The sequence below is a fragment of the Hemibagrus wyckioides genome, linkage group LG26 (assembly GCF_019097595.1).
Source record: "Hemibagrus wyckioides isolate EC202008001 linkage group LG26, SWU_Hwy_1.0, whole genome shotgun sequence".
NCBI classification, from domain to species: Eukaryota; Metazoa; Chordata; class Actinopteri; order Siluriformes; family Bagridae; genus Hemibagrus; species Hemibagrus wyckioides.
This window is the reverse complement of record NC_080735.1, coordinates 2,051,417-2,066,416: the sequence shown is the minus strand read 5'-3', so window position 1 is coordinate 2,066,416 and position 15,000 is coordinate 2,051,417. Positions and strand designations below refer to the sequence as shown.

At 41.2% G+C, this 15,000-nt stretch overlaps 1 protein-coding gene across 3 annotated transcripts in view; it reads left to right on the top strand.

The window, feature by feature from the left end:
- cacna1hb (calcium channel, voltage-dependent, T type, alpha 1H subunit b) overlaps window positions 1-15,000 on the top strand; it is a 68,718-nt gene that overhangs the window by 53,442 nt on the left and 276 nt on the right. Inside the window, exons 28-33 of one of the 3 annotated variants that reach the window (XM_058380382.1) lie at window positions 1,653-1,731; window positions 4,551-4,672; window positions 5,213-5,485; window positions 7,078-7,243; window positions 7,649-7,797; window positions 7,872-15,000. The exon at window positions 7,872-15,000 is cut by the window's right edge and continues 276 nt beyond it. In XM_058380382.1, the coding sequence (XP_058236365.1) occupies window positions 1,653-1,731; window positions 4,551-4,672; window positions 5,213-5,485; window positions 7,078-7,243; window positions 7,649-7,797; window positions 7,872-8,678 (1,596 nt within the window). In that variant the 3' untranslated portion in view covers window positions 8,679-15,000. Of the gene's footprint in view, window positions 1-1,652; window positions 1,773-4,550; window positions 4,673-5,212; window positions 5,486-7,077; window positions 7,244-7,648; window positions 7,798-7,871 lie in introns of those variants that run through there. The other 2 variants (XM_058380381.1, XR_009203664.1) reach the window with 2 other exon arrangements.

The window sequence follows — 15,000 nt, the reverse complement described above, 5'->3', positions numbered from 1 at the left end:
GTGTGTGTGTGTGTGTGCAGTGTGTGTGTGTGGAGGCAGTGTAAGGAGTGTGTGCAAGGTGTGTGTGTGTGTGTGTGTGTGTGTGTGTGTGTGGGTATAAAGGCAAGGTGTGTGTGCAGGAGTGTGTGGTGTGCTGGGAGTGTGTGTGTGTGTGTGTGAGTGTGTGTGTCCCAGGGCATGCAGGTGTGAGGCAGGTGTGTGTGTAAAGGAGTGTGTGTGTGTGTGAGTGTGTGTGGTGTCACACAGGAGTGTGTGTGTGTGAGTGTGTGCATGCACAGGTGTGTAAAAGGCAGGAAAATGGTGTGTGTGTGTGCAGTGCAGTGTGTGTGTGAGTGTGTGTGTGTGCGCATGCATGGTGTGTGCAAGGCAAGGTGTACAGGCAGTGTGTGCAGGTGTGTGTGTGTGAGTGGTGTGTGTGAGTGTGTGTGCTGCTACATGCAGGTGGCATGTGTGTGATGTGTATGCATGCAGGTGTGTGTGTGTATGTGCAGGTGGCGCACATGCAGGAGTGTGTGTGGTGATGTGTGTGTCCAGCACTGCAGTGATAAGGTGTGTGTGCATGTGTCACAGGTGTGTGTGTGAGGCAGGCGCAGGCAGGAGTGTGCAAGGCAGGTATGTGTGTGTGTGGAGCTGTACACATATGGTAGATATGTACGCAGGTAAGATCACACACAGGTGGTGGTATGAGGTCACATACAGGTGTGGTCACAGGTGTGTGTAGGTACAGGAGGTGGGATGTGATTGGTACACATACAGGTAAGATCCATGCAGGTAGACTGTCAAGGTGGTATCCATGGCAGGTGGTGTGGATGTGGTGGTGGTGGAATAGGTGTGGTATACAGGTGTGGTAGGCAGGTAGCACCCACAGGTGTGGTGGTGTGATGCAGGTGTGTGGTAGGCAGGTAGGCATCATACAGGTAGGTATAATGCAGGTGGTGTAGATCCATACTAGGTAGGTAAGACCCAGGTACAGGTGTGTGAGGCAGGTGGTACAGGTAGGCATACAGGTAGTGAGGACACAGGTGGTACAGAGTAGGTAGTAGGCAGGTAGGTATAATACATGTGTGGTAGGTAGAGGGTAGACAGCAGGTGGTAGTAAGAGGTAAAGCAGGTGGTGGGATCACAGTGCAGGTGGTAGGCTACAGGTAGGTAGGTAGGCCATATGGCAAGAGGTGTAGGCAGGTGATGTGTGTGCATATACAGGCAGGTGTGTGTAGGTGTAGGCAGGCAGGTGTGGTAGGTGTGGGCAGGTGCAAGGTGTGGTGCAGGCAGGTGGTGCACAGGCACAGGTGGTGGCAGGTACACAGGGTACAGGCAGGCACAGGTGGTGAGTGGTGGTGTGTGAAGGCAGAGGTGTGTGTATAAGAGCAGGGCAGGTGGTGTGTGTGTGCAGGTGTGTGTGTATGGTGTGTGTGTGTGTGTGTGTGTGCATGCAGTGTGTGTGTGTGTGTGTGTGTGTGTGTGTGTGTGAGTGCCAGTGTGTGCAGGCAGGTGGTGTGTGTGTGTGTGCGTGCGTGTGTGTGTGGTATGGCAGGTAGGTGTGGAGTGCAGTGTGCGTGAGAACCTATACCGTTTCCTTTCATACTATAGCTCACATATACTGTATTCCTCGAGGTATTTCTGGGCTGTTTGTTTATTTATTTATTTTCTAGGTTGGAAATCTGGGGCTTCTTTTCATGCTGCTGTTCTTCATCTACGCTGCTCTGGGAGTGGAGCTGTTCGGAAAACTCGGTCAGTTCTCCACTTCTCCCAAGAAAAAAACAACAGAAGTGGTGATTCCGTAATTCTACATGAGAATAGAGGTTCTTTTAAAAGTTCTAGGTTTTATACTAGAGAAGATCTCAGCTCTACAAACAGATTTACACACACTGATCAGCCATAACATTATGACCACTGACCGGTGAAGTGAATAAGACTGATGATCTCCTCATCATGGCCCCTGTTAGTGGGTGGGATATATTAGGCAGCAAGTCAACATTTTGTACTCAAAGTTGATGTTAGAAGCAGGAAAAATGGACAAGTGTAAGGATTTGAGTGAGTTTGACCAAAAGGGCCAAATTGTGATTAGACCACTGGATCAGAGCATCTCCAAAACTGCAGCTCTTGTGGGGTGTTCCCGGTCTGTAGTGGTCAGTATCTATCACAAGTGGACCAAGGAAGGAACAGTGGTGAACCGGAGACAGGGTCATGGGCGGTCAAGGCTCACTGATGCACGTGGGGAGTGAAGGCTGACCCGTGTGATCCGATCCAACAGACGAGCTACTGTTGATCAAACTGCTGAAGAAGTTAATGCTGGTTCTGATAGAAAGGTGGTCATAATGTTATGGCTGTCAGTGTATAATATACATAAACACTGTACACTATATATCACAGAGGATAGAGAATAAAATAGTTTCATTGTGGAAAAGTTGTTCAGTTAATTTCTCGTTGTTTTGTCTTTATTTTTTGTTTACGGTACATTACTGAACAGCAGTGTTTATGTTTAAAATGTCAGAATATTATCAAAAATACACAAATCAGCACTAAATCACACAAACACAAATCACACAAACACACAAATCACACAAACACACAATCACACAATCACACAAATACACAAACACACAAACACACAATCACACAAATACACAAACACACAATCACACAAATACACAAATCACACAATCACACAAACACACAAACACACAATCACACAAATACACAAACACACAATCACACAAATACACAAACACACAATCACACAAATACACAAACACACAAATCACACAAATACACAAACACACAATCACACAAATACACAAACACACAATCACACAAATACACAAACACACAAATCACACAAACACACAATCACACAAACACACAAACACAAATCACACAAACACACAAATCACACAAATACACAAACACACAATCACACAAATACACAAATCACACAATCACACAAATACACAAACACACAAATACACAAACACACAATCACACAAATACACAAACACACAATCACACAAATACACAAACACACAAATCACACAAACACACAATCACACAAATACACAATCACACAAATACACAAACACACAAACACAAATCACACAAACACACAAATACACAAACACACAATCACACAAATACACAAACACACAATCACACAAATACACAAACACACAATCACACAAATACACAAACACACAATCACACAAATACACAAACACACAAATCACACAAACACACAATCACACAAATACACAAACACACAAATCACACAAACACACAAATCACACAATCACACAAATACACAAACACACAAATCACACAAACACACAATCACACAAATACACAAACACACAAATACACAAACACACAAATCACACAAACACACAAATCACACAATCACACAAATACACAAACACACAAATCACACAAACACACAATCACACAAATACACAAACACACAAATCACACAAACACACAAATCACACAATCACACAAATACACAAACACACAAATACACAAATCACACAAACACACAATCACACAAATACACAAACACACAAATCACACAATCACACAAACACAATCACACAAACACACAATCACACAAATACACAATCACACAAATACACAATCACACAAACACACAATCACACAAATACACAAACACACAAATCACACAAACACACAATCACACAAATACACAATCACACAAATACACAAACACACAAATCACACAAACACACAATCACACAAACACACAAACACACAAATCACACAATCACACAAACACACAAATCACACAATCACACAAACACACAAATCACACAAACACACAAATCACACAATCACACAAACACACAAATCACACAAACACACAATCACACAAATACACAAACACACAAATCACACAATCACACAAACACAATCACACAAACACACAATCACACAAACACACAATCACACAAATACACAATCACACAAATACACAATCACACAAACACACAATCACACAAATACACAAACACACAAATCACACAAACACACAATCACACAAATACACAATCACACAAATACACAAACACACAAATCACACAAACACACAATCACACAAACACACAATCACACAAATACACAAACACACAAATCACACAACACAAATCACACAATCACACAACACAAATCACACAACACAAATCACACAATCACACAACACAAATCACACAACAACACAAATCACACAATCACACAACACAAATCACACAATCACACAAATCACACAAACACACAAATCACACAATCACACAAACACACAAATCACACAAACACACAATCACACAAACACACAATCACACAATCACACGATGTTCATTCCGGTTATTTCGTCTCCTCCTGCAGTGATTTGTGATTCTATTCACTATATTTTTCCCAGTTTCAGTGATGTTTGACTTTTTATCCCGGATCATACTCTATATAGAATAAATTACTCTTTAATTAACGTTCATTAAAGTTTATTAATGAGTTACTAAATTATTCCCTTGATGTTGTTGATACAGAATGCTCTGAGGAGAACCCGTGTGAAGGTCTGAGCCGACACGCAACCTTCGAGAACTTCGGCATGGCGTTCCTCACGCTCTTCAGAGTCTCTACTGGAGACAACTGGAACGGGATCATGAAGGTTAACACACACACACACACACACACACAAACGCACAGAGTTAACACACACAGCAGAGTTAATACACACATAGGTAATACACACACACACACACACACACATAGACAGAGAGCTAACACACACACAGAGTCTCTACTGGAGACAACTGGAACAGAATCATGAAGGTTAACACACTAACACACAGAGATAATACACATGTAGTTAACACACACATACACAGTTAACACACACACACAAAGACAGAGAGCTAACACACACACAGAGTTAACACACTAACACACACACAGTTAACACAAACATAGAGAACGTGAACACACACACACACACACACACATAGAGTTAACAGACATAGTTAACATGCACATAGTTAATACACACAGAGTTTACAAAGAGAGAGTGAACACACACATACACACACACACACACACACACACACTGTGCCATTTATGTTTCCTGAAATGTCACATCACAGGATTATTAGAGGCACTGCAGACAGCATGATTAATGAATTGTGTGTGTGTGTGTGTGTGTGTGATAAAGGACACACTGCGGGAGTGTAAGAGTGGAGACCGCTGCTTGAGTTACCTGCCGCTGGTCTCCCCGCTGTACTTCGTGACGTTCGTGCTGGTGGCGCAGTTCGTCCTGGTGAATGTGGTGGTCGCTGTGCTCATGAAGCACCTAGAGGACAGCAACAAGGATGCCTGCGAGGAGGCTGAGATGGAGGCGGAGCTGGAGGCGGAGCTACAGGCAAATCGTTGGCAAAATGCCGCCGCCTCTGCCGGTGAGGTCACGGGGTCTCCTGCGCTCGAACAGGTAACAGTCTCTTCTACCTGCTGGGGGTTTGGGCTTCTCCAGGTTCTGCTGATCTTCTAAAAACTGTACAGAATAAAAGACCTCACTGATGCTGTGACATTTCTTCAGCTGAAGGAAATAATCCTCATTAAAACTGTTCAAAATTAGCCACTTCTATAAATAGCTGATCCTTATTACATCTTTCTCATTACTGCTGTTCCTCAGCTGTTCATGGAATGTCAAGAGAAAAAAACAATTAAAGACTTAGATAGATTCTACAATAGAATTCTAATTTCTTATTTTAAATAAGCTGTAATAGAGTCAGTGTTTAAACCTATTCAGATGTACGAGATTATTCAAGATTATTTAAATGTGCTAGCTGTTATTTTGTTGAGAAATGCACTTTGACCTCAGGAAATGATCACTCTGCTCTGATCACTGACTTCATCACGGCAAGTAAAAATATCTGACTGCTGAAATCCTGGATCGTTATCAAAAAACATGTAATATGAAGTTTTTTCCACATGACTCACTCCTAATTGGTCGTTAAAAATGTGCCGTGAGACGTGTCCATGCCGGTCCAGTCCAATCACCGCACTAGCATTACCTCAACATCCTCAACTTCAATTTATTTAATGATCTCATGTTTCTTCTGACTGCTCTGTAATTCGCTGTTCCACTTTGCAGCAGGTGATTTTCTTCCTGTAGTCATGGAGATCGTCATGAAATATTAACGGCGCCACCTACTGCACAGGAGCATTTATACAGAACTAATAACTAATATCTAATAATCTCTCAAAGGTGGATCATTCCTGCAACTCTCAGGTGTTCAATTGTTCCTAGCTCTGTGTGTGTGTGTGTGTGTGTGTTTATTTAGGGAAAGAGTGTAAGGAAATCTTCACCGTTATATATTTATATATTTGATTCAATAACAGTATACACCGTGTTGCCAAAAGTATTGGGACATCTGTCTTTCCATGCACATGAATGTAATATGGAGTTGACCCCGCCCCTTTGCAGCTATAACAGCTTCAACTCTTCTGGGAAGGCTTTCCACAAGGTTTAGGAGTGTGTTTATGGGAATTTCTGACCATTCCTCTAGAAGCACATTTGTGAGGTCAGACACTGATGTTGGACGAGAAGGTCTGTCTCACAGTCTCCACTCTAATTCATCCCAAAGGTGTTCTATGGGGTTGAGGTCAGGACTCTGTGCAGGACAGTCAAGTTCCTCCACACCAAACTCACTCATCCATGTCTTTATGGACCTTGCTTTGGTCACTGGTGTGCAGTCATGTTGGAACAGGAAGGGGTCATCCCCAAACTGTTCCCACAAAGAGCATGAAATTGTCCAAAATGTCTTGGTATGAAGCTGAAGCATTAAGAGTTCCTTTCACTGGAACTAAGGGGCGGAGCCCAACCCCTGAAAAACAACACCTGAACTCAATGATCTGGAGGGGTGTCCCAATACTTTTGGCAATATAGTGTATACTATATCATTTATATAATATTCCTATATTTTGGAAGGAAACACACTTTAAGTTTCTCTAAAAGCCTGAGTTATTTTGACCCGAGCCCAGCAAAATAAATCTGACTCAGGAGGTTTCCATTTCCAGGGCGACGACCTTCAGGACAGAAACCTGCTCACAGTCGGGAAGCCAAGTATATCGAGGATGCTGTCTTTACCCAATGACAGCTACATGTTTTACCCCAAAGCTGGACACAAACCCAGAGATCAGCTCTTCTCCAAACAGCAGACCATCGATCACACCACAATTACAGGTCACTGCTGATATACAGAAATATATTTTCACATCAGTCATTATTATTATTATTATTATTATTATTATTATTATTATTATTAAACTATATTATATTATTATAGTTATTAAACTCATGTTTAACTAAATATGTGTTAAGTAAAGGTCATATTAATTTTTGTTGTCATTATAAACAATTTATATTTTTAAATCAAATCAGATTATTAGTATTAAAAGTAGTAGTAATGGTGGGAATGAATTGTATATATATATATATATATATATATTTTTTTTTTTAATAAAATCTGATTGTTGTTGTATTAATAGCTTTCATCCTAAAATGATTATTATTCTGTAGTTTACATAAAATCTGAGTTAAACATTTTAGTATTTTGTATTTGAGTTCGATCCTTTCTCTTGTCCTCAGGCTCGTCTCTGTCAGTGAAGTCGGAGTTGTTTGAATGGGAATCTCTGCTGCAGGTTCCAGAGCCTCCGCCTGGCCCCACCTCTCATTTAGAGCCCCTCCCACCGCATCATGTAACTCGACAAAAGTCTGTCCGGATGCTCCAGAGACAGGTAGCGTGTCACAGTTCAGGTGTGGATCACTCTGATGATTGTGAGACTTTTACATTCCGCCTTTCTCCCTGTAGGAGGCGATAAAGAGCGACTCTGTGGATTCCGCCAGCCCTGGATCGATGGACAACTTATTTCTGCACCATTCCGATTCACTCAAAGTTCCCAGCATCCCTCTGACCGGAGGCTCCGCCCCTTGTTCTCCTCTAGCCACGCCCCCTACATGTCGGAGTCGGACAGCCAGCGTCCAAACAAGCCGACGCGTGTACAGCCAGCGCAGCATCCCGTCACGCAGATCCACACACACACAACCGGACACGCACAGACACACGTCTAACACACACACCTCAGACGAAGAAGTCAGACAGATCGTCTCGCCTGCCGAGGCAAAAGACTCCACTGTCCGGCTCCTCAGACGCAGCCACACCTTATCTCCACATGTCGCAGGCGCTTTATGTCTGAAAAGCCAATCACACAGAAGTAATAGTACAGGAAGTGACCTTAGAAAGTACAACAGCATGGACTCCACCCACGGGGCGTGGTCAAACCGGCCGCAAAAGAAAAGCACGCCCTTTAAAACGCAAGAAACTGAAGCGTCTCTGTTGCGCAGGAAGCACAAAATGAGTCCGCCTTGCGCTTCCACTTCCACAGACCCGCCCACGTTCTCTGAAACTTCTCCAAGTGGCGCAGTTCTAAAAAGACGAGCGCCGTCATTTGACTCCACGCTGCTCCGGGAGACTTTGGATCTTCCTGACTCCCTGCTAGTCGCTAAGCCCCTCCCACAACCTCATTTATCAATCCATCTGTCCCTCCCTTTTGAGCAATCAAACAATCGCGTGTCAGACGAGGACCAATCATCGCACTGTGTCCTGCTCAACCCCTAATCAGAGTTATGGACCTGTTATGGGCGTGGCTTATCATTATAGGCTGGTTCGTTCAGCCAATGAGGATTCAGACCAAAACATTTGATGCTAACGTGCACCTTTAAGCTAAGAATTGTAAAAAAAAACAAAACAAAAAAAAACAAAGAAAAACAAAAAAACACGATAACGGTAGGTAGGGTGAAAATGAGTTATGCAATTGTTTGTTTATTTGTTTGTTTGTTTGTTTGTTTTGTTTCCCTAATCATGTTGATTAGAGATTTGAGAATAGATAAACTCGTATTGTTCTGAACTATAACGAGGCTCACTGTAGCTCCCTACCCTACGTTCACACAAGCCCGTGACGAGTGGGCGTGGCCTTTAGTTTCGATGAGAAGCTGTAGTAGCTGTATATAACTTCTAAAGCTAGCTAGTTAATCAGTGTGAAAATCATTCGTTTGGTTTATGTCTTTCACGCTCGGCTTCGCGCTAGCCTCATTCCTCTGATTAGATTAGCAAAGCACGCTAACTGCACTAGCTGTGTACACTCACTAGAGGCACCATCGATCTCTGCTACCTCCTCCCTAGCTTTATTTTTCTACGTCATGTCTCTGTACACAGGTAATAAGAGCTTGTATCTGACAGGATCATTCGAAACCACGGTTTTGTTTTTCTTCTATTTTTCTGTCAAACCGAAGCACATCGCAGGGAGAAAATGAAGCTTCGAATAGGAAAGGATCGGTCCGAGAACTCGGTCCAGACAATCGCTTGGATTTGTCGCTTCGCATCTCATTTGCATGAAATTAAGAAACCTCATTTGAGAAGTCGCTGAAATCGTTTGGTTTGGTGTAGAAAACGTTCTCCTGTCATTCCGTCGCTCGCTCTTGTGAACGTAGGGTTCCGGTCACTTCACGACAAATCAGAATAATCACGAAGCGGATCCTGACCGTAACAGAAACCTGTGTGTTAGTATGATGGTGTTAATGGAACCCAGGTCTGGGAAGAATGCAGATAAAGCTACTAGATCCTCAACACATTTTCTGAGGAGAAAGGTTTTTTCTTGAAGGCAGCGATGTTGACAGACCAGTTTCTCAGACGAAATGTCCAACACTGCATGGCAGAATCATCAGGACTGGACGCTGGAGTCAGCAGTTACTCCACAGAGCTCTTATATTTATTGAATGCAGCACCTATGATATTTTTATATTAAAAAAAACTCAAAAAAGAAAAGAAAAAGCCCTAGAGTTTTGCACGCACTCAGACGTTTTTTGACTAGAAAATGTTGTTTTTTTTTTTGTTTTTTTGGTTGGTTGGTTTCCTCTTGAAACAAACAAACAAAAAAAACCTTTCTATAAAATATATTCGACAAAACACTTTATTTATTTTTCCCCCTCGGGACACCCAGAGATTCTGCCGCATGACATAAATGATTGTTTTATTATTATCAAAATTGTTAATAATTGATTTTAATTTTATTGCTTATTGATGAACATTTCAACCCCGTAATGATGTGAAGGTGGAGTCAAACACGGGGCGTGGCTCGTACACGCAAAACACGTTAACAAAAACACGACAAACTCCAAAACGCATCAGCGGTAACGAGGTCCGGATTAAACAGCAGCCTGCTTCTACTTCTGTTTGATTTTTTGTTGATTTGTTTTTATTTGTTTTGTTTTCGTTTTGTTCCTTTTTCTGATCGTTCGTTGTCGTTTTAGTGTCATAATTATTTTTCTGATTTATTTTGTTTTTTGATTTTGTTAACAAATTTTTGTTTTTCGCATTTTCTAATTTGTAGCAGTTTTTAGTTTTGTTGGGTTTTTTTGGTTTTGCTGTTTTTTTCTTTGTGTGTGTGTGTGTGTTGCTATTGTATTTATGTTTTAGTTTTCTGCTTTCTTTTTTTTTTGGTTGTTTGGTTGATGTTGATTTCTACATTTTTTGTTGTATTTTAGCCTCATTCCATGCTTTAAAATGCCTTTTTTATTCTTGTTGCCTTTTAGATTTTGTTATGTTGGGTTTTTTTTTTACTTTTTCTGTGTTTCTGTTTTGTTTTGTTGTGGTGTTTTATTGATGTTTTGTTTTGTTAATGTTTTGTTTTATTGTGGTTTTCTTTTGTCATGGTTTTGTTCTGTTGTGATTTTGTTTTGTTGATGTTTTGTTTTGTTGAGGTTTTGTTTTGTTGTTGTTTTGTTTTGTTGATGTTTTGTTTTGTTGATGTTTTGTTTTGTTGATGTTTTGTACGTCCAGGCGACTGTCAGTATGCCATAAAGCTTCACAGCCCAAAGCCATAACCTGTAGCTTCTCCTCCATAATCTCACGGTGTTCCACTCATGCTGTTGTTGTATTTAATAAACATTGGTTGTCACTTGTGCAACAACAACAACAACAACTCCATTATAAAGTTTTATCATGTTGCAGTGCAAATCTGTGATTTATAACCATCTCACAAAGCAGAAGAAAGTCAACATTTTTACTTCAAACTCGATTCTTCCCTCAGCTTCAGACCAAATCTAGTTGCAGCGTCGCTTCGGTTTATTTTCATTTCCATGTTTTCATGCGTGATTTTAAATCCTTTAAATTTCTGAAGTGGAAGAAAGACGATCTGTGGAAACTTAAGGGCTTGTAAATCAGTGGGTTACGATCAGTCACGGACCTTCCGCACATTTCCATTCCTTTTTTTGTGTTTTGATATTGTGATAAATTGTCTATACAAAAAAAAACCTGGAAGAATTTTGGTGTACGTCTTTGTTGAATGCCAAAAAGACTGAAAGAGCGACGCTTGGACTGTTCCACCATCAGAAATCAGGACTTGTTATATTCAGGGCACTGAAACCACGAACAGAGGAAATCCACTGACTGTGTTTTAAAGACAATAAATTTTACTGAAGCCTGAAACACATCTACGCAAATCTCTGAAAAATGGACGACTTCATGATCGGAGGGAAAATGACGCCGATAAACATGTCTGGCTTTTTATTTCACAGTCAGAGTGATGCAACTTCCTTTAAACTAGATAAAATTTCAGATTTATAAAAAGTTGTAAATTTGCTGATAAACGTTTGAGGAATCTCTTGTTAGATTTTCTACAATTTATAGAATTGTACTGAAACATTTCTTATTAACTCTTTAGGTTAAAAATATAAATCTGCTGCAGCTGAGTGGCTCCTGGACAACGAGGCAAAATGACCAGAGGAATCTGTCAGGATTAATAGCTAAAGCAATAGGAGTAAGTGAATAAATAGAAATAAGATTTAAGAAATAAACAACAATTAAAACTGGTAGAATTTATAGAGTGAACGTGAAAACTTCAGAACATCATGATGAGCTACAATGATGTTGTTCTCAGAGAAGGACACGTGAAGCAGTGTTGGGTCGAAGCCTGACGTTGAAGTGATTCTCAGAAGCTTCACAAATGAAACATACGATATTGCCAAAAGTATTGGGACGTCTGTCTTTACATGCACACGAATGTAATATGGAGTTGTCCCGCCCCTTTACAGCTATAACAGCTTCAACTCTTCTGGGAAGGCTTTCCACAAGGTTTAGGAGTGTGTTTATGGGAATTTTTGACCATTCCTCTAGAAGCGTGGTCATTTGTGAGGTCAGGCACTGATGTTGGACGAGAAGGTCTGGCTCACAGTCTCCACTCTAATACATCCCAAAGGTGTTCTATGGGGTTGAGGTCAGGACTCTGTGCAGGACAGTCAAGTTCCTCCACACCAAACTCACTCATCCATGTCTTTATGGACCTTGCTTTGGTCACTGGTGTGCAGTCATGTTGGAACAGGAAGGGGTCATCCCCAAACTGTTCCCACAAAGAGCATGAAATTGTCCAAAATGTCTTGGTATGAAGCTGAAGCATTAAGAGTTCCTTTCACTGGAACTAAGGGGCGGAGCCCAACCCCTGAAAAACAACACCTGAACTCAATGATCTGGAGGGGTGTCCCAATACTTTTGGCAATATAATGTACATCCAAGTGGAAGAATCCGGCCAGGAGAATGTAGTGGAGTGGTAATCAAAACAATTTGTTATTGTAAAATGCTCAGGAATTAGTTTTAACTGATAAAATGAAATTAATGTTGTTTTTTTTGTGTAAAAATTAATTTTTATTACTGATCTAAAATTTATATTTTGTTTTAAATCCTTCAGTCTCTCAGTTTAGAAGTAAAATATCCTGTAACCTATATTTACCCCAGCTACACTTTGACTAGCTTGGTTACTGGAATCGACGCTAACCTAGCATTAGCAAAGAAACCAGGCTTAGCCAAATATAGCTAGTCAATGTTAGCAAATTAGCAAAGACTCAATATTTCACTCCATCTCTAGATTACCACTTGCAGTGCGGTGGATTGTACATCTTCACACGCACATAATTAGCTAGAGCGCTAATGACACTGTGCTTGACAAGGTCACTGAAGATGAAGAATTAGGATGATCCCTAATGAATTTCATTGGCCATGAGTTCATGTGAGTGATGTGTAGAAACCTTCAGGATTTAAAATGTAAGAAGGGAAAAGTTGTTTTGTTTTTTTATCTTGGAAATGTAAGGAAGTTAGAGAAGGTGTTCAGTTTCAGTAACATTCAAGCAGCTGAGATATTACAGGAGTGTATTGAGTGAAGCACGGCTGAAGATGCTGAGTACAGAACGATACGAATTTATGAACTTCTATCTAAAAGGACTTCCATGTCTGATGGTGTAGAACTCCAGTCTCATGTGTACGGCTTCAGCAGGCTGTTCTTCTGCTCCATTCATCCTGAGCAGGACGATGACGAGGCGCTGCCGTGATTTACTCGGAAATCGTCTCTCCCCTAAAATTCCAGAGGTGTTCAGCTGGATTGAAGTATTTAACTTTATCTATTATAGACAGGCTGCAGGTTTAGAAAATGAGTCCACAGCCTTGATGATTAGAATTAGTGTCTCAGTCCAGAACCTCGTTACCTCAGAAAATGTGATTTCATGCTGTGTTTGACTGAAGCTCATAACTCTAGGAAAAACACACAGGGAGCTGCCTCTTTACTCGGAAAGTCAGTAAGTCGTGTTCCTGGATCCTGACACCGTGTCAGCATGTCTGCTCCGAGCACCAGCGTAAAGAAAACAGCACTAAATAATCAGAACACTAGTGTTTATATCAGAGCCATCATCTTCATCATGGTTAAATCTGTAAAGGTTTGCTAGTCGCTAACAAAAGTGCAAGCTTTCATGGAGGCGTGTGTTTCTTTCCCCACTTTGTAGCTTAAAAAAAATTACATAATTCCGAGTTCAGGCGTCTCAGTTCTAAGGTAAGTGGAATGCAGTATAGTTTTATAAATATCCTGGATCTCGTAGGAGATCTTGGCTGATGCTTGAGCCGTGTCCTCACCGCTTCCTGATACTTCAGTGAAATGTTTCATATCTTGTAACTTTCTCAGTGTTTTCCAGTAACAAAAACACGGCTCTGCTATGATAGAGTGTTAGCGTCAGCTCTCTGCTGCCGCTCTTCAGCTCGCTGTGTAAATTGGCCGCGCTGCATCAAGTGCTACTCTACGTGCTGCTGAATAATGAGCTGTGGAGATTGTTCTGCTGTTCGGTTAGACTGCCGTGGACTCGCAATACTCAAGACTCCTCCGTTTATTTCAGTGCTCGCTGTCACTTCTCTTATTTATCAACATCCATCCATCCATCATCTATACCCGCTTTATTCCTAATTTGGGTCACAGGGTCCTGCTGGAGCCTATCCTAGCACACATGGCAGGGGTACACCCTGGACTGTCCATCACATATAGACAGACAACCTCACACTCACTCCTATGGGAGTTATTAGAATCACCAATCAACCTAATGTACATGTTTTTGGACTGTGGGAGGAAACCAGAGTACCCAGAGTAAACCCACACAGGCACGGGGAGAACACGCAAACTCCACACAGAAAGACGACTGCCTGTTCGAACCCGGGATTCCAACACGGGACCTTCTTGCTGTGAGGCAACAGAGCTGACCACTAAGCCACCATGCTGCCCTATTTATCAACATATTTGTTATTATTTATTTGTTCGTTTTGTCCCATGTTTAATCTGTATTACATCATAATGAGGTTTCTAAAGCAGGAATTTAGCAGGTGCTCCAATTAACATCCATAAAACATATTTTTCTTTGTTAATGGGATCTCAGGATTCTCAGCTTCTTCCACACTAAAATCCAGGACTACAAAATCAGGACTTCCTGGTGCACGGATTTATTTCATGGGCTGTTTGTTTATAGGCGTGGCCTGTGCTAAATGCTATTAGAATTGCTTTAGGGGAAAAAATGTTAGGGGGGGGGGGCACAAATTGCTTTGATAATTGTTCAATTTTGTCCCTCATTAAAGTTAC